This window comes from Trichomonas vaginalis, chromosome II, assembly GCF_026262505.1.
Source record: "Trichomonas vaginalis G3 chromosome II, whole genome shotgun sequence".
Taxonomy (NCBI): domain Eukaryota; phylum Parabasalia; order Trichomonadida; family Trichomonadidae; genus Trichomonas; species Trichomonas vaginalis.
The window spans coordinates 19,353,194-19,370,583 of record NC_067204.1 but is presented as its reverse complement, the minus strand read 5'-3'; the positions used below and the strand labels follow the sequence as shown (position 1 = coordinate 19,370,583).

Here is a 17,390-nt window from a genome sequence, read left to right as displayed (position 1 = left end):
AGAAGGATAGTTATGTTTTATCATGAATGAAAATGTTTTCAGTATGAGCAATTATTCCATAGTAGATTATAGGACTCATTAATAAATCGGAGAAATAATTCGTAAAAAATGATATGTAATCGACAATCCTCAAAGAAATCTACAATGTTATATTGTCATCTTATTAATGATATGTAATTCAAGTCTCAAAAATATGGAAGAACACAGGTTTACAAATCTCAACAAAAAGTATAAAAAATTTTCTGAATGCCTTTCTGGGTGACAAAGGCAAAGCGCAAGGGTCTTGCTAAAAAGCTGCGTATTTGCCTTGAAAGCATCAGAGTTTCTCAAACAGCACAAAAATATAAACAATTAACGCCAATATTAGATCAAATTAACGAAACTTTCATCCAACCAGAGTTTCAACAAGACGATTTACCTCATATTCTGAATGGAAAAATATATCGCGATCATACAGTTGCAATGTTAATTGGTCTTTTACCATTTTTTGATCAACCTACAATTAATGCAATATCAACACTATTTCAGACGACTATTAGAGAATTTCCAGACGAATCATTGCCGAAATATTTAATCGAACACACAGAAACTTTAGATCAACTTTTATCTTACTTTAATCAGCCCAACATTTCAAATTCAGCTCATATAATTCTTCGATCATGCGCTATAGTAACCGATTTTACGCGTTTCCTCTTTCAAAATGGATGCGTAGGGTCGTTTGTTCAATATCTTTCGAGTGATAACTTTGATCATCTGTCTACCGCATTTGCGACATACGAATGTCTTCTTATGATCCATCCAGACGTAACCGCTGAGTATTTCTCAGTAAAATGGCAAATTTTTGCTATACAAATCAAACAGCTTATGTCATCGCCGAATTATTTAGTTCAGCTCACTTTTCTTCCTATATTATTTAGATTTATTACAAACGAAAGCTGCAAAAGTATATTTTTCAGGTTTTTGGACGATTCCGAAAATCTTCAGCTTATTATGTGCATTCTTAAGCGAAATTCGAAAAAGATACAGATGCATGCGTACTCAATCTTCAAATTATTCATCTTAAATCCAAGAAAAGCGCCGCCAATTGTAAATTTAATTAAAAATAACAGATCTCAACTTATTAAGTATCTCAAGGACTTCAATTTTGATGAAAATGACGTAGAACTTGAGAATGAGAAACAAACTTTGATTTCTACTATTGCGAATATGTAATACTGTCAAATAAACTTTTATCATTATGTTTTGTAAATAATTTTCACCCTTTTTTATTTTTCTGATACCATTCCAAAATTTCAAAAGAGAAATTTGTAATTTCTCGTTTTTTTTGGGGGGGGGTCGGCGTCATGACGGCGTCACGACGTAAACCATTGAAAATTGAATAGTTTACGTCATGACGCCGAAAAAAATTCAGACTCATGGCGTCACGAAGTAAAGTGAATTTTTAACTACTTAAGGGTTTCGTTTTGCTAAAATTGTCACTTTTATAGCATATTTGTTTTTGGATGTTTTGCGAAACCAAAAAAAAAAAAAAAAAAAAAAAAAAAAAAAAGGTAGTGGGGCTTCCAGGCACTTCGTGCCCTCTAGCCCCGAAGATGTTTAGTATAAATGAAGTTTTTATTCGGAAAATTGTTAGTCTTCTGGTGTGAATTCGGAGGACTCTTCTTCTTCCTCCATTGCTTCTGGGAAGAAGCCTTCTTCTGGGTCGAAAACATTATATAATGTGTCGCTTTTCACAAATTATATATGTTTTCATGCTTTGTCACTTTTCTGTCACTTTTCAGGAAAAAACATTTTTATTATTATATATAAATGAATTTTACAAAACCACCGTTACCGTTCTTTGGAAATAAGAGTAAATGTAAAGATATTATATTGAGAGAACTTAAGAAACTACCGAATGGTCTAACATTTGTAGATTTGTTCGGTGGAAGTTTCTATATATCCCATTTGTGCCATACAATATTCCCAGACTCAAAGATTATATGCAATGACTTCGACAACTATATGGACCGTCTCAAACATATACCAGACACAAACAATATATTGAAAGAGTTAAAAGAAAAGATACCTATAGGTAAGATGGAACGTATACCATTAGATAACAAAAATATTGTGAGAGAGGTTTTGAAAAAAGCAGAATATATAGACTGGGATAGTATATCTGCTAGACTATTATATTGTTGTAAGACGAGTTACGGAAAGTGAGGTGAACCGAAAAAGTGACACTTATTTGGTCGGATAAATTCCCTATATATTTACTTGTCAAAAAAAATCAGACTTTTTTTGCTTTAAAAAATTTATAAGTTAATTATTGAGAACGAAGGTGAAAGGAAATGGATATCTCTTACCTTTCATTCCCTCGAGAAAGTTCAAAAACTTGGGTGCAATCAGTTCTGATTGCACCCAAGTTTTTGAACTTTGTATAAGGAATTGTTGGCTATGATGCACTGATCATGAATCAGTACATCATAGCCAACAATTCCTTCGCAAACAGCGGGAAACTTTGTCTGAATAGTTTAACATTCAGACAAAGTTTCCCGCTGTCAGAGAGGGAATGGAAGGGTAAGAGGTATATATTCATAATGTATACCTCTTACCCTTTCATTCCCTCGAGAAAGTTCAAAAACTTGGGTGCAATCAGTTCTGATTGCACCCAAGTTTTTGAACTTTGTATAAGGAATTGTTGGCTATGATGCACTGATCATGAATCAGTACATCATAGCCAACAATTCCTTCGCAAACAGCGGGAAACTTTGTCTGAATAGTTTAACATTCAGACAAAGTTTCCCGCTGTCAGAGAGGGAATGGAAGGGTAAGAGGTATATATTCATAATGTATACCTCTTACCCTTTCATTCCCTCGAGAAAGTTCAAAAACTTGGGTGCAATCAGTTCTGATTGCACCCAAGTTTTTGAACTTTGTATAAGGAATTGTTGGCTATGATGCACTGATCATGAATCAGTACATCATAGCCAACAATTCCTTCGCAAACAGCGGGAAACTTTGTCTGAATAGTTTAACATTCAGACAAAGTTTCCCGCTGTCAGAGAGGGAATGGAAGGGTAAGAGGTATATATTCATAATGTATACCTCTTACCCTTTCATTCCCTCGAGAAAGTTCAAAAACTTGGGTGCAATCAGTTCTGATTGCACCCAAGTTTTTGAACTTTGTATAAGGAATTGTTGGCTATGATGCACTGATCATGAATCAGTACATCATAGCCAACAATTCCTTCGCAAACAGCGGGAAACTTTGTCTGAATAGTTTAACATTTTGGAGAACGGTTTCGACGTTAATACCGCTTTGAATAGTTTAACATTTTGGAGAACTTATACAAAGTTCAAAAACTTTGTCTGAAGAATTCTTCCATCTGTTAAAGGGACATTTTGGAGAACGGTTTCGACGTTAATACCGCTTTGAATTTGTTGATTAGCTTGATTTAACCATTCTAAATCAATTAAATCGAAGATTCTACCACTCATTGGAAAATTATAAGTTTTGAAAAAAACCGTAAATCATTATTGAATCTAAAAATATTTATGTACAAAAAGTCGGTATATATTCTATAATTATTTAAAATAATGAAAAAGTTGATTTGTGAATCATTGAAATATTAATGCTGTTATATATATATATCAGATGATATAAGATGATTTTTTTAAATAAAAAATAAAATTTAATTTTTTAATTGTTAAAATAAGAATAGTAAGCTTGACAAGTAATTTAAGTTTTTGCTTTGTAAAGTTATTTGGTTGGCAAATGCATTGTGTCACTTTTTGTTTGAGTTCACTTTCCGTAATTTGTCTTATGATAATATAGTGGTGCTATAAGAGTTCATGACATTGAAACACTTATGTCAAAAGTTTTATATCTTAACTATACAAATGTTTTCAAAGAGGACATAGAAAAATATATTGAGGGTATAGAGTTTGTGAGATGTCATTGGACAGAGTTGTATGAAAAATATAAAGACAAGGAAAATGTTTTCTTTATAGTGGACCCGCCGTTCTATAACACATGGGATTTTCAATACCAAGTAGACTGGACTTTGAGAGACTCTTTAGAAACTTTAGACGTTATACATAACCATCCATGCTTTTACTTTACATCCGATAAAAGTGGTTTGGAAACCGTTATGAGATGGTTAGAGGACATACATGACTATGAGTTTAGATATGACAAGATAGAATATGAGAGAGGTCCTATAAACCGGAGAAAGTGTCATAACAAAGAAATTTTATTAGTAAGTAAATGTGGTTTGAAATAGGACTACTTGTTTTAGGTTTTTTCCATTGTGTCATTTATTTCTTTGACGTGGCAGAAAAGTACAGAGAATATGAAGATGAACCAATGCCTGCAAATGTTCAGCATATGTACTCGTAAGAGATATTTTTATCTAATATTAAATGGACGCACAGAACTTAGCGAATGCACAGCAACCTGGACAACCAAACCCAGAGAATATTCCAAATGAAGTTAGAATACAAACTGCAATGGCAAACTATGGTCAAGTGCCAACAGATGTACAAATGCAAACTGCCATGTCAAATGACGCTGCGTTAGGTTTGCCACCATGGTATGCAAATATGAGATGGAAAGAGTTTTATACAAACCCTGAAGTGGGATATAAACAACTTTATGCAGATGACGCGAACACAGGAGTTGACCCAGAATATGTTTTCTACCAGAGGAGAAACAGAATGTATGAGCTCCAGTTAAAGAATGCTATGGAACTCAACAGGAAACGTAAGAGACTAGGCGGACATTAGATTTTTACATATAGTAAAATGGGTTTCTTCAGTAAGATAGGAAACTTCTTTCGAAATGTTGGAAGAGGTATATGGAATGGAATAAAAACCGTAGGAAGAGGAATTGGAACGGAGTCAAAAATATTGGTAAAAGAGTAGGTCAGTTCGTTGGTATATATACCTAAAGACCCTGAACCAGAAGAGCAAGCTCCTGTTATACAACAGCCTGAACCTGCACCACAGTCTAGTTGGCAACCAAATCCAACACCTCAACCGTATTAAAAAATTATATTTTTACCGTTCGATAGTAGTTGTATATGAAACTAAGTTCTAAGTAAAACGCATGGTATAATGGAATTATTCTTTTTCTTCCATCTGTAGTAAACCATACTTGAAAGTCTGAAATACTTCCACTTGGTGGTTCGTATAACTTTGTAGGTTTTTCGTAAAAATCATTTGCCAAGCATAAGAAAGAGTTTTGGGCGCCAGAAAATGAAGCACAAATGAACAATAATAGCAGCTGGGTCGAAAACATTTTCATATGTTCCATTAGGGTTTTCGACTTCATAAAAGTCTGGGTGTACTGGATATGCTGCAGGCTGATTTAACATCCTCATAAATCTATACCATGCCAAGTTGTTATATTTTGTAGAAATATAAACGTTTTCTCCAAGGTCTTCTATTCTATTGATTTTAACAGTTGCATTTTTCCTGTCAAATAATATCGAGATGGTATTCTCCCTCGTCAATGTTATACTGTTTTGCATATTCGATATAGATATCGTTTATTTTTTCTTGAAAAGCTTGAAGAGTTGTTTCTAAGTTTACAAGCAAACTAACTTGTAAAAGTTTTCCCTGTTCAAATTTCTCATACATACGTTTTTCTTTGTTATAGTATCGAACTTCAAAACCGACCGTAAATGGGAAACCATGTATGGCTTCTGAAATGAACTTCATTCTACGAAAGCCAATAGCTTTTTGTGACAGATGGTCTCTTAACCATCTTAATGGGTAGTCAAAACGATAGCCTTCATGCTTTACGGTCTCTGTCTCAAACTTTTGACCGACATTAGTAAAAAGTTCATCTAATGGTTTAGTTGTAGCAACTCTTGAATTTTCTTTTTCTATTGAAAGCATATTTTATCTAGAATAAAAATGTCGAAAGAAACAGCGTCTATGAGAGAAATACAACACAACCGACAACTCATTATGCAAGCTCTAAATAAGAACACAACAAACTTTTCAAACTATTCTAAGATATCTGAGTCATTGAAAGAAGGAAACTTAAAACTGACATTAAACCCAATGACAGATGAGTTTCTGTTTCAAGACAAGAAGAACCATACTGTCTGTATAAATCCAACAAAAGGAACTTTAAACGAGAAACCTATAAATGAACTTCTTTGAAAGCAGATGTTGACAACAAAGCTGACAAAGAATATGTAGACGATGCAATAGCAAAAGAAGAAGAAAGAGCTAACAATGCTTATGCAACAAAAGAACATACTCATCCTGAACTAGCAGACAAAACATATGTTGACAATAAAATGTCAAGTGAAGTGACAAGAGCTGAAAACGAATATTCTAAAAAGACTCATACACATTCTATATCTGAAATAACAGACTTAAACGTTAGCCTTGAAAAGAAAGCGGATGAGGAATATGTGGCTAGTAAGTTAGAGAAGAAAGCGGATAAGGAATATGTGGATGAAAAAGATAATGAAATTATAGAAAGGGCTGAATGGTGTCATGAATGGACATCGAAGATTTTAAAAACTAAAGCTGATACAGGATGGGTTTCAGGATGTTTAGACCTTAAAGCAGATAAAACTTATGTTAACGATGAGTTAGAGAAGAAAGCAAATAAGACTCATACACATGATTTCTTTACAACTGTTGCTATAGAAAGTATTGAAGGAACGGTTGAAGAAACTGGTGGGGATGCATTATATTGTAAACCTCCTAACTTTCCACAAGGTTTAACATCGGATGACGACATAACGACGATGAGAAACATTAGATGTAAAGATGTTTATGTCATGAAGGTGAACATAATATTAAATTCACTGCTCAAGATTTATATGACAAGAAAGCAGACAAAACAGAGCTTCAAACATTTAAAGACAGAAATGCTTCAAACATTATATCCTATAGGCTCTATTTATACGTCAATGAACTCTACCAGACCAGAAACAGTTCTGGGTTTTGGAACTTGGACTCAAATAGTCGACAGGTTTTTGTATTGTGCAAACTCTTCAAAGGAAACAGGTGGAAGTAAAACGATTTCAGGTGAAAATTTACCTGCACATAGTCACTACATAGATTTAAGTACATCTCAAGCAGGTTGGCATAAGCATAGATATTGGATTGGTCAGCAATGACAAAAAGGTAAAGGATATGATGTTAAAGACAACGTTCAGTTTGCTATAAATTGTTTCTGGAGTAACACTGAGGGAGATGGAAACCATACACATCGCGTTTCAGGATATACGCAAACAACGGGACAAAGTAAAGAATACATGCCACCTTACATGACAGTTTACGCATGGTATAGAAATGCTTAGTCGTCATTTTCAACTTCTTTAGCATATTCGTCAGGAGTTGTCTTATATTTGTTAGGAACTGTCTTTGAAAGTATACCACCTTGAACTTTGACAAGTTTGAAACGAGGTCTGACAATAGTCGTTTTATCTTCTGCTTGCAGTGTGTACATTTTGCCATGTTTGCCTAAAACTTCATAATATTCTCTTGTATACTTTCTTCTATTTTTACGAACACGAATGTGAGTACCTGTCGGGTTCCCATTGTTGTCATAGTCAATAGTATTTTCATATGGGTCGCGTTTAGGTATTTCTATTTTTACTTTGTCACCTTTCTGAAGTTTGAAGCCCGGCATTCTTTCTTGTTTGTCTCTTTTGACTAAATTATTAAATATATAGTCTTTCTCTAAGTCAGGGTTGTTTTTCATTTCTTCGGGGGAGTGGTTTCCCAAACCTTTTTGTTTACGGCTATTGTAAATATTTAAAACTTGTCTCATCTTTGCCATGGAGAAGTGTCTATATTTGTCGTCATATGACATTTCATTTGCTTCACCACCTTGTGGTTTAAGTCTCTTAACATTTTTATACAACCGTCAATGACACCAAGAGCAGAATGGTTTTGGTCGACAATGAAATATTGGTTTACATTTTTTTGAACGCAGATAGTTTTTTACATCATCTGATTTGAAAGAACTTTCACAGTCAGATGTCAGTTTTGTTGGATGGTATTTGTCAACGAATATTGTCAAAGCAGTTTTCACATCTAAAAATATTTTTGGACCATAATGGTATGGCTTCACAGTATCTTGTGTTTTTGACCGACAAATATTAGCCAGTATGGTGGTCCATCTGTTCTAACTCTCGGAATGTTTTCCAAGATATCCATAAACCAAGCATTTGGTGTTGAACTAAAGATTTTTATCATGAGTGCTTTTTTTGTCGCTTTAGAAACATAGGGGTCCTTGTTTGGATTCGTCATTTTTTACCCTATAAGAAATGGGTTTATTTGGCGCATTAGCAGGAGTTGCATCCAGATTTTTGCCCGCAGTTGGAACAATAGCCAGAGGTGTATTTGGAGTTGGAAGGAAGATTTTGAGTACATTAGGTATACTGAAAGAGAAAGCACAACCTATTATACAAACTGTACAGAAAGGTTGGGATGTAGCACGAGATGCAGCAAATCTTATTCCAAATCCTGAAACAAGAGGAAAAGTTCAAGGATGGATGGACAATGTAGGAAGACAAGCAGGAAACTACTATAACAAAGCAAATGACTACTATAACCAAGCAGGACACTATATGGACCAAGGTGAAAGATTCTTTAACAGAGGATATAACCATGCACAACAATGGGTAAACAATAACCAACCTCAACCGCCTCAAACGTGGGGAATGTAAAGTTTTTTACTGAGATGAAATGAACAATACAGCATTGAGACAAATGGGCTCAAGATGGATTTGCCGGCTTCCAGCAGTTACACAACCACGTGTTTGTCAAGTTCTTCCTATACCTCAAGAAGTTTTAGACCGACTTAAAAAACAACAACAACCAGTTGAAAACAAACCAAACTAAAATTTTTTACTGAGATGAAATGACCGAAGAAGTTGAAACGGTAGATTTGACACCACAAACAAAAAGTTCAGAACCATTGTCAAAACCTGTCAAAGAACTTACAGATGAAGAGAAAAATTCAATAATAGAAAGTGCCAGGTCTGGAAATACAAACCCTAACTACAAAGTCACTTTTCATAGAAATGGAACGGCTAGTATCTCAAAAAAGAAACAGACTCTCACAAATAAAATATTGAAGTCTGAAGGAGCTTTCGAGACAACAGATGGAAAAGTTTACTTCACTGACAAACAGTTCATTATAGAACATCTCATTGACTTAGAGTCGAAATATTCTAAACTTTACAACAAACACAAAAAGTTGAAAGGAAAACAAAAACAAATGGCATATGATATTTATGAAGATGTTGACGACACAACCATACCTGCAAGTGAGGTAAAGTCAGAGGAACCGAAAAGTGACGAAAAACCGATAGAAGAAGAGAAACCAAAAACTGAAGATAAACCAAAACCAAAGTTTAGTTTCCAAACTAAACCAAGTCAACCTTCATTAGCTGGTATGGGTTGGCGTCAAAGACTTATGGCAGCAGGTGGTTATGTAAAGTAAAGAAAAAAACATTTTTTTATTTTATTTGAAATGTACGCTGAGTTTGTTAGTGAACCTCAAGCAGTCAGACAACATGTTTGTTAGATGAGAAATATGAAATGGCATACTATTTTAAAACAATATATTTTTACATATATTAAATGCTTCAGGTTGAAAAACAAAGAACAAATGTAGCAGATACAAAACCGTTAGACTATATCTTTACAAATGCTGGTAGGACAATATCAGATGAAGAAATTTCATCCCGAATATACAGGTTTGACTATCCAATTCGTTGGCTTCAAAGTCCTTCAGATGCAAAGGCAATAGGATTTAGAAAAGTTTTGTTTTCAAAAAGAACTAACGCATTTATGTTCGCAGTATATTTTCATGGGCAGTATGAAGGTTCTGATGGTCTAATAGACAAATTTGACGAAATGAGAATCTTTACAATTCGTTCAGACGAAAGTCTTGAGAAAACTCTAAATGACTTTCAAACTCAAATAAACAAATACTACTGGGAATTTCAAGAAAAATACGACTCTTTACTAAATGGAACATACTATCTAAAACTAGAATACAACAAGATGAATTCCACCGTTTCATTTCAAAGGATTGAAAATAACCCTCCAAGAAGTACACAGTTTTTATTTTGGGAAGTAGACAAACGTTCTTGGGCACAATTTCTTCGGTTACTAAACCAGAACGAACCATTACCACCTGACGGTCCATTTAAATTTATACGTCCACCAGCAGATTTGACAGTTTATAGAAACATGTTTGACCCTCAAAATGTTATGTGCCATGCAAGTTTCAGTTCAAGCAACAATAGTTTTCTATGTATTGGTAAGGACTTTTATGACTTTGCTTCTAAATTCTACGAACCACCTAGTAACAGTTTCTCTGACTTTCAAGTTTGGTTCACAACAAACGGTGTGCAACATATTATTCCATTGTACTATGACTTTTATCTCGAATTGTCTTTCATATATAACTACGGAAAAGTGCTGAAAAAGTATTGAAAAATGAGTTTTGGTTGAAAAAAGAGGTGGAGCCAAAAGTGGCTCGACCTCAAAACAAGCATTTTGTGAAGAATATACCAATCGCCGGAAAACAGCGGGTTGGTTTTTATACAAAATTCAACCGTTGAATTTTCATGAATTTCCTTAAGATAGAAAAAAATAAAACTAACTTTATTTTTTTTAAGTTTGGTCATCCTTCACTGTATGACAAATATACTATATTTTACTTAAAAATATGCAAGCGGCTCATAGCTCAGTGGTATGGGCTACCTCGTTACAGGCGTCGAAGACCTCGGTTCAAATCCCGATTCGCGCAAGTTTTTTCCTTTTATGCAGTGAAATTTCATGTACATAGGTTACTTTGGTGTTAGACCCTAGTGAAGAAAATAGAACGATATAAGTTTACATTTGTAAGGTTACTTTGGTGTTAGACCCTAGTGAAGAAAATAGAACGATAGGAGTTTACATTTGTAAAGTTGGACGATAAAAATCTCTGCTACTGTCAGTAAAAGTACTGCTAGGAGCAGAAAAACTGCTGCTACTGTCAGCAAAAAGGAAAATTTGAGAGGGTTTTCGACGATAAAGTACTGCTACTGTCAGTAAAAGTACTGCTACTGTCAGAAAAAGTACTGCTACTGTCAGTAAAAGTACTGCTACTGTCAGTAAAAGTACTGCTACTGTCAGTAAAAGTACTGCTAGTAGCAGAGATTTTTATCGTTGTGGTCCGACGGTTAAGCCACAAACGAATGTCCCACGTCCCACCAACCGAGTCCATTCCCAAACCAGTTCACGAACAAATCTAATGGCGAAACATTCACAAAAGGCACTTACAACGGTATTGAAGTCTTACGTAGAGACAAGGATGGTTATATTAACGCAACAAATATGTGTCAGCAGTTTAGGAAAGACTTTAGAAGGTTGTTGGAAAATAAGTCCTGGGAAGAGTATTTTAAGGCATTTTGTGAAGAATATACCAATCGCCGGAAAACAGCGGGTTGCTTTTTATACAAAGTTCATGCAGGAATTCCTGATGAAATCAAACAGGTTAGAGGAACGTATGTAGACCCAAGACTTGTAAACTATATAGCAATGTGGGCTTCTCCAAAATATTGTATAGCAGTTGGAAAAATTCTGGACTCCATAGACAAGAAAGTTCATGAGAAATTAGATGAAGAAGAACTTGAAGATACAGCAGAGAATGCAAAACCTTTGTTCGAAGAAGAAGTTAGAAAAATGCATGAAAAACAAATAGAACATGAACGTGAGATATGTTCTGGTTATAGAGACTCTCCATACGAACTAGACCAATGGGAACAAGAAGATTTAAAGAGAGAATTTAGAGAATATGAACTCGCTAAGATAGCATTAGAAGCTGCAGAAAAGAAGTTAAAAGTTTGGGGTCGTTTTGTACAAAAATATTGTGAGTAAATGAACCATTTTTTCGACAAAAATAATGTTTATGTTAGAATGTTAGATCTAACATGTTTTCTAACATGTTTTCTAACATCGTAGAAAACTCATGAGTTTTATACAGAATTCAGCAAAAATAATGTTTATGTTAGAATGTTAGATCTAACATGTTTTCTAACATGGTCTAAAACTCTTGAATTTGTCAAGACTTCTTCGTAAATGTTTTGTCAAGACTTCTTCGTAAATGTTTTGTCAAGACTTCTTCGTAAATGTTTTGTCAAGACTTCTTCGTAAATGTTTTGTCAAGACTTCTTCGTAAATGTTTTGTCAAGACTTCTTCGTAAATGTTTTGTCAAGACTTCTTCGTAAATGTTTTGTCAAGACTTCTTCGTAAATGTTTTGTCAAGACTGCTTCGTAATGAGCGTAAAAGACCCAAAAATAATGTTTATGTTAGAATGTTAGATCTAACATGTTTTCTAACACGTTTTCTAACATCGTAGAAAACTCTCGAAATTCATGAATTTTGACACTTTCACAAAAAACATAAAAAATAAAGTTAGTTTTTTAAAAAAAATATTTTTTTATTTTTATTGTAAGAACATGTTAGCAACTACAGCACCAAACTCGCTAGTTATGAATCCAACATCTATGTTAGTAGAGATGAAAAACTTCATTCCTTCTTCATATACTTTCGAAACAAAAATCCAGAAGATAAAGCAAGAACTTTTAACAAGTAATTTAGACTGTAGTGCGAAAGATGAAACAAATGAACAGTATCTTTATGAAATGCAGGACATTATTGACCATTTACCCAAATTGCCTGAAATCCAACAACAAAAACTAACCATTCCCGAATTTGACGAAATAGAAGTCAAAGCAACTGACTCAGTAGAAATAAAGAAGTTCATACGAAAGGTAAATTATGAATTCCTTGGTTTTCATTGCAACCATAAGGTTATGGACAAAGATTGCGACATGGTATATAAGAACATCTCTGACCTTTACAAATCCGAAGAATTTAAGACCTACGACAACTTTGTTTCGTTAGTTGCAAAATGTGTTTGGGAAATAAGAGATAAAGATAGTAGGGGTAAGGTATGGAACGAACAAATAAGACCCGCTATGTTTGAGTTAAAGAAAACCATTGACGCCTTAGTTGTTTTAGCAGGTAAGGTTTCAGAATATAACGCAAAAATGAATCCGCAATGTTCTAAATGTAAAGCAGCAATGAGGAAATATAACTACTCCGTCAAAGAGATAGAACGTATGAGAAACGACTATGCAGATTTAAAGAAAGAAGCAGAAAAACCAGCAGAAGATAAAATGGACATGTTAGCATTTCTGAACAAAAACTATCCAACTGCTAACGATTTCCTTCTATCTGACGTCAAGAAGAAATATAAAGAAACCTTCGGTATCGTTAAAACTTTTGACATACTAAAAGAAGAAATAGAAGCTACAAAATTGTTTAGAGTCATGAACCATCGCAACATATACCATGTAAAACGCTTGTAAATAGTTATGTTAGAAAACATGTTAGATCTAACATTCTAACATAAACATTATTTTTATTGAATTCCGTATGAAATTTCATGAGTTTTGTATGTTTTAGACCATGTTAGAAAACATGTTAGAAAACATGTTAGATCTAACATTCTAACATAAACATTATTTTTACTGAATTCCGTATGAAATTTCATGAGTTTTGTGTGTTTTCTACGATGTTAGAAAAGAGGTTAGAAAAGAGGTTAGATCTAACATGCTAACATAAACATTATTTTTACTGAATTCCGTATGAAATTTCATGAGTTTTGTGTGTTTTAGACCATGTTAGAAAACGTGTTAGAAAACATGTTAGATCTAACATTCTAACATAAACATTATTTTTACTGAATTCCGTATGAAATTTCATGAATTTTGTGTGTTTTAGACCATGTTAGAAAACGTGTTAGAAAACATGTTAGATCTAACATGCTAACATAAACATTATTTTTACTGAATTCCGTATGAAATTTCATGAGTTTTGTGTGTTTTAGACCATGTTAGAAAACGTGTTAGAAAACATGTTAGATCTAACATTCTAACATAAACATTATTTTTTCTATCTTAAGGAAATTCACGAAATTTCATGAGTTTTGTGTGTTTTAGACCATGTTAGAAAACGTGTTAGAAAACATGTTAGATCTAACATTCTAACATAAACATTATTTTTGCTGAATTCCGTATGAAATTCTGAGTAAAATGGCATATGGCATGTGTCAAACCGTTGTTTCGTTATTTTTTTACTAATGCAAAAAAAAAGTGGTTTTGATTAATCAATTATATTTTATTTTCGAAAAGTAGCCAATAATCGTAAGAAGGGTATATGATAGGTGCTGCTAATAGTAACTAATTTTAGCTCGGATCAGAATACTTTTGTTTTTATTTGAAAAGTAAATTAGTAATAAAAAGAGAGATATAAACATGCTGTAAAATACTTTGCATTTGGTACATATCGTCTTTGACCGAACGAATGAGACGGAGTTTTTGTTAAACTGAACCACTCATATTCTTCATTTATGGCTTCATGAACGATAGCAGTTGTTGTGTTCTCTGTTGTTGACATATCTGTCTTTACATACAATAAAAAAAAATATTTTATAAAAAATTAGCGTTATTTTTCTTACTTTCCAAAAGACCAAAAATAAACGCTTTACATGTATTTTTCAGCAACTTCGTCAATAATTTTATAGCTTTACCTATCTCATCTACTTCAAACGTTTCTTTAACCTTTCGGGGAGACATACATTTTCTCAAAAACTTCAAGCAGTTCTGTTTCAGCAGCTCTCATATCGTTAACGAACACACCTTGACTTTATTGACTGTACTGTCATATCTTTGAGTTATATTATATGTTCTTCTATCTTATATCTTTTTGTATGAAGTCCTTCGGTTTCTGAACGATGTAAGTAAGCCTTCACTGCAACGTTCCGTATCGAATGAACCATATGTTATGAAGTTATATCCACACTGGGTCTAACCATAACAAAACTATTGGTATAAGACTTTTGTCTATAAGATATGCTGCAGTTCCATAGAATCTTACCGATATCATAAGCTCAGGATTTCTTGTCAAAATTTTCTGAGTAGAAGCAATTCTAACCCAGTCCTTGCTTTCTTTCCAAATGGAGATAAAATGTCTGACAAAGAATATTTGTTGTATTTCTTTGAGTATCTTACGTTTAATCACCAATTCTAACCATTTTGGTGTCATTGTCTATCTTTTAACTGTTTCAAACTCAGTGTTGTCATTTTCTGTCTTTACATACAAAATAAAAAAAATATTTTACAAAAAACTAACTTTATTTTTTCTATCTTGTATAAAAGATATGATTTCAGGGATTTTTTTGACGAAGTGTCAAAGTTCTCTTCGTAAAAAAATAACAGTTATATAATGAAATTTGGTCATTTTTTTACGATTTCAGGGATTTTTTTGACGAAGTGTCAAAGTTCTCTTCGTAAAAAAATAACAGTTATATAATGAAATTTGGTCATTTTTTTACGATTTTCATAGAGTTTTGGCGAGTAAGATTTTTTACGTACTCGCAATTTTTCACGATTTTCATGAGTTTTGGCGACCCCGAAAAAAGTCTGGGTCGCAATTTTTTACGATTTTCGTACGGAATCTCTATCCTCGGTTTTCCTCGGGTAGCAAACATATGAGGAAATTCATGAAATTTGGTCATTTTTTTACGATTTTCATGAGTTTTAGGCGACTACGTTTTTGTACGTACTCGCAATTTTTTACGATTTTCGTACGGAATCTCGACCCTCGGTTTTCCTCGGGTCGCAAACATATGAGGAAATTCATGAAATTTGGTCATTTTTTTCAGCAAAAATATATTTTAGGGTAGATGGTTAGATCTCACCTCTTTTCTCACCTCTTTTTTCACCTCTTTTTTTCATGAGGGTCACCAGGTCCCTCGGTCCCTCGGTCCCTCGGTCAACTAACATCTTTTTGAAAATGGTGACAACATGACATTTTGACAACAGTCCAGGAAATAAACTTCATCGTATATGTTTTGTCATGATTTCATCGTATATGTTTTGTCACCTCTTTTTTCACCTCTTGAATTTTCATGAGGGTCACCAGGTCCCTCGGTCCCTCGGTCCCTCGGTCAACTAACATCTTTTTGAAAATGGTGACAACATGACATTTTGACAACAGTCCAGGAAATAAACTTCATCGTATATGTTTTGTCAAGACTTCTTCATCGTATATGTTTTGTCAAGACTTCTTCATCGTATATGTTTTTTCACCTCTTGAATTTTCATGAGGGTCACCAGGTCACTCGGTCACTCGGTCAACTAACATCTTTTTGAAAATGGTGACAACATGACATTTTGACAACAACACAGGAAATAAACTTCTTCGTATATGTTTTGTCATGATTTCATCGAAATGAGTGTAAATGTTTTGTCAACAATGAGCGTAAATGACCAAAAATATATTTTAGGTGAAGAGGTGAGATCTCACCTGTTTTTTCACCTAATTTTTCACCCCAGTTATTTTATAAGCGTTTTACATGAATTGTACGATGTATATTTGAAATCCTAAACAGTTTTGTAGCTTCGATTTCCTCTGTCAGTATGTCAAAAGTTTTAACAATGCCGAATGTTTCTTTATATTTCTTCTTGACATCTGAAAGAAGGAAATCGTCAGCTGTTGGATAGTTTTTGTTCAGAAATTCTAACATGTCCATTTTATCTTCTGCTGGTTTCTCTGCTTCTTTCTTTAAGTCAGCATAGTCGTTTCGCATACGTTCTATCTCTTTGACGGAGTAGTTATATTTCCTCATTGCTGCTTTACATTTAGAACATTGTGGGTTCATTTTAGCATTGTACATTGAAATTTGTCCTGCAAGTACAACTATAGCGTCAATGGTTTTCTTTAACTCAAAAGTTGCTGGTTTTATTTGTTCGTTCCATACTTTACCTTTCTATCTTTATCTCTTATCTGCCATACACATTTTGCAACTAACGAAACAAAGTTGTCGTATGTCTTAAATTCTTCAGATTTATATATGTCAATGAAATATACCATATCGCAGTCTTTGTCCATGACTTTGTGGTTGCAATGAAATCCAAGAAACTCATAGTTAACCTTACGTATGAACTTCTTTATTTCTACTGAGTCAGTTGCTTTGACTTCTATTTCTTCAAATTCTGGAATAGTAAGCTTTTGTTGTTGGATTTCAGGAAGTTTAGGTAGATGGTCAATAATATCCTGCATGTCATAAAGATATTCTTCATTTGTTTCATCTTTTGCAGTGCAATCTAAATCTCCTTGGAGAAGTTCCTGCTTTATCTTCTGGATTTCTGTTTCGAAAGTATATGAAGAAGGAATGAAGCTTTTCATCTCAACTAACATTGAAGTTGGGTTCATGACTAACGAGTTTGGTGCTGTTGTTGCTAACATGTTCTTACAATAAAAATAAAAAATATTTTTTAAAAAATACTAACTCACTTTTTT

The 17,390-nt window shown here is 33.7% G+C and overlaps 9 protein-coding genes and 1 pseudogene across 10 annotated transcripts, besides 3 other annotated features; 8 read left to right on the top strand and 2 right to left on the bottom strand.

Annotated features, from left to right (window-relative positions):
• Nucleotides 1-171: 171 nt before the first annotated feature.
• TVAGG3_0572350 (positive regulation of peptidyl-threonine phosphorylation) lies at nucleotides 172-1,822 on the top strand (the record flags this gene model as incomplete). Its single annotated transcript, XM_001581869.2, has 1 exon — nucleotides 247-1,212. One exon carries the CDS (start codon nucleotides 247-249, stop codon nucleotides 1,210-1,212), a length of 966 nt encoding a protein of 321 aa, XP_001581919.1.
• Nucleotides 1,823-2,332: 510 nt separating this feature from the next.
• Nucleotides 2,333-3,274: a mobile genetic element.
• Nucleotides 3,275-4,407: 1,133 nt separating this feature from the next.
• On the top strand, nucleotides 4,408-4,770 carry TVAGG3_0572330 (uncharacterized protein; the record flags this gene model as incomplete). Its single annotated transcript, XM_051238824.1, has 1 exon — nucleotides 4,408-4,770. One exon carries the CDS (start codon nucleotides 4,408-4,410, stop codon nucleotides 4,768-4,770), a length of 363 nt encoding a protein of 120 aa, XP_051096648.1.
• A 1,568-nt stretch (nucleotides 4,771-6,338) lies between these two features.
• Nucleotides 6,339-14,326: a mobile genetic element.
• Nucleotides 7,310-7,795, bottom strand: TVAGG3_0572320 (uncharacterized protein; the record flags this gene model as incomplete). The annotated part of the gene is made up of 1 exon (XM_051238823.1): nucleotides 7,310-7,795. The coding sequence occupies one exon, from the start codon at nucleotides 7,793-7,795 to the stop codon at nucleotides 7,310-7,312; it is 486 nt and encodes a 161-aa protein (XP_051096647.1).
• On the top strand, nucleotides 8,286-8,687 carry TVAGG3_0572310 (uncharacterized protein; the record flags this gene model as incomplete). The annotated part of the gene is made up of 1 exon (XM_051238822.1): nucleotides 8,286-8,687. The coding sequence occupies one exon, from the start codon at nucleotides 8,286-8,288 to the stop codon at nucleotides 8,685-8,687; it is 402 nt and encodes a 133-aa protein (XP_051096646.1).
• TVAGG3_0572300 (uncharacterized protein) lies at nucleotides 8,707-8,862 on the top strand (the record flags this gene model as incomplete). The annotated part of the gene is made up of 1 exon (XM_001581867.1): nucleotides 8,707-8,862. The coding sequence occupies one exon, from the start codon at nucleotides 8,707-8,709 to the stop codon at nucleotides 8,860-8,862; it is 156 nt and encodes a 51-aa protein (XP_001581917.1).
• Nucleotides 8,882-9,466, top strand: TVAGG3_0572290 (phage tail repeat-like family; the record flags this gene model as incomplete). The annotated part of the gene is made up of 1 exon (XM_051238821.1): nucleotides 8,882-9,466. One exon carries the CDS (start codon nucleotides 8,882-8,884, stop codon nucleotides 9,464-9,466), a length of 585 nt encoding a protein of 194 aa, XP_051096645.1.
• On the top strand, nucleotides 9,607-10,467 carry TVAGG3_0572280 (uncharacterized protein; the record flags this gene model as incomplete). Its single annotated transcript, XM_051238820.1, has 1 exon — nucleotides 9,607-10,467. The coding sequence occupies one exon, from the start codon at nucleotides 9,607-9,609 to the stop codon at nucleotides 10,465-10,467; it is 861 nt and encodes a 286-aa protein (XP_051096644.1).
• Nucleotides 11,353-11,895, top strand: TVAGG3_0572270 (uncharacterized protein; the record flags this gene model as incomplete). Its single annotated transcript, XM_001581866.1, has 1 exon — nucleotides 11,353-11,895. The coding sequence occupies one exon, from the start codon at nucleotides 11,353-11,355 to the stop codon at nucleotides 11,893-11,895; it is 543 nt and encodes a 180-aa protein (XP_001581916.1).
• TVAGG3_0572260 (organellar and viral DNA polymerase type B) lies at nucleotides 12,479-13,393 on the top strand (the record flags this gene model as incomplete). Its single annotated transcript, XM_001581865.1, has 1 exon — nucleotides 12,479-13,393. The coding sequence occupies one exon, from the start codon at nucleotides 12,479-12,481 to the stop codon at nucleotides 13,391-13,393; it is 915 nt and encodes a 304-aa protein (XP_001581915.1).
• A 1,083-nt stretch (nucleotides 14,327-15,409) lies between the features above and the next one.
• Nucleotides 15,410-17,390: part of a mobile genetic element that runs on past the window's edge.
• Nucleotides 16,763-17,336, bottom strand: TVAGG3_0572240 (annotated as a pseudogene). The gene has a single exon. A coding segment is annotated over exon 1 (574 nt).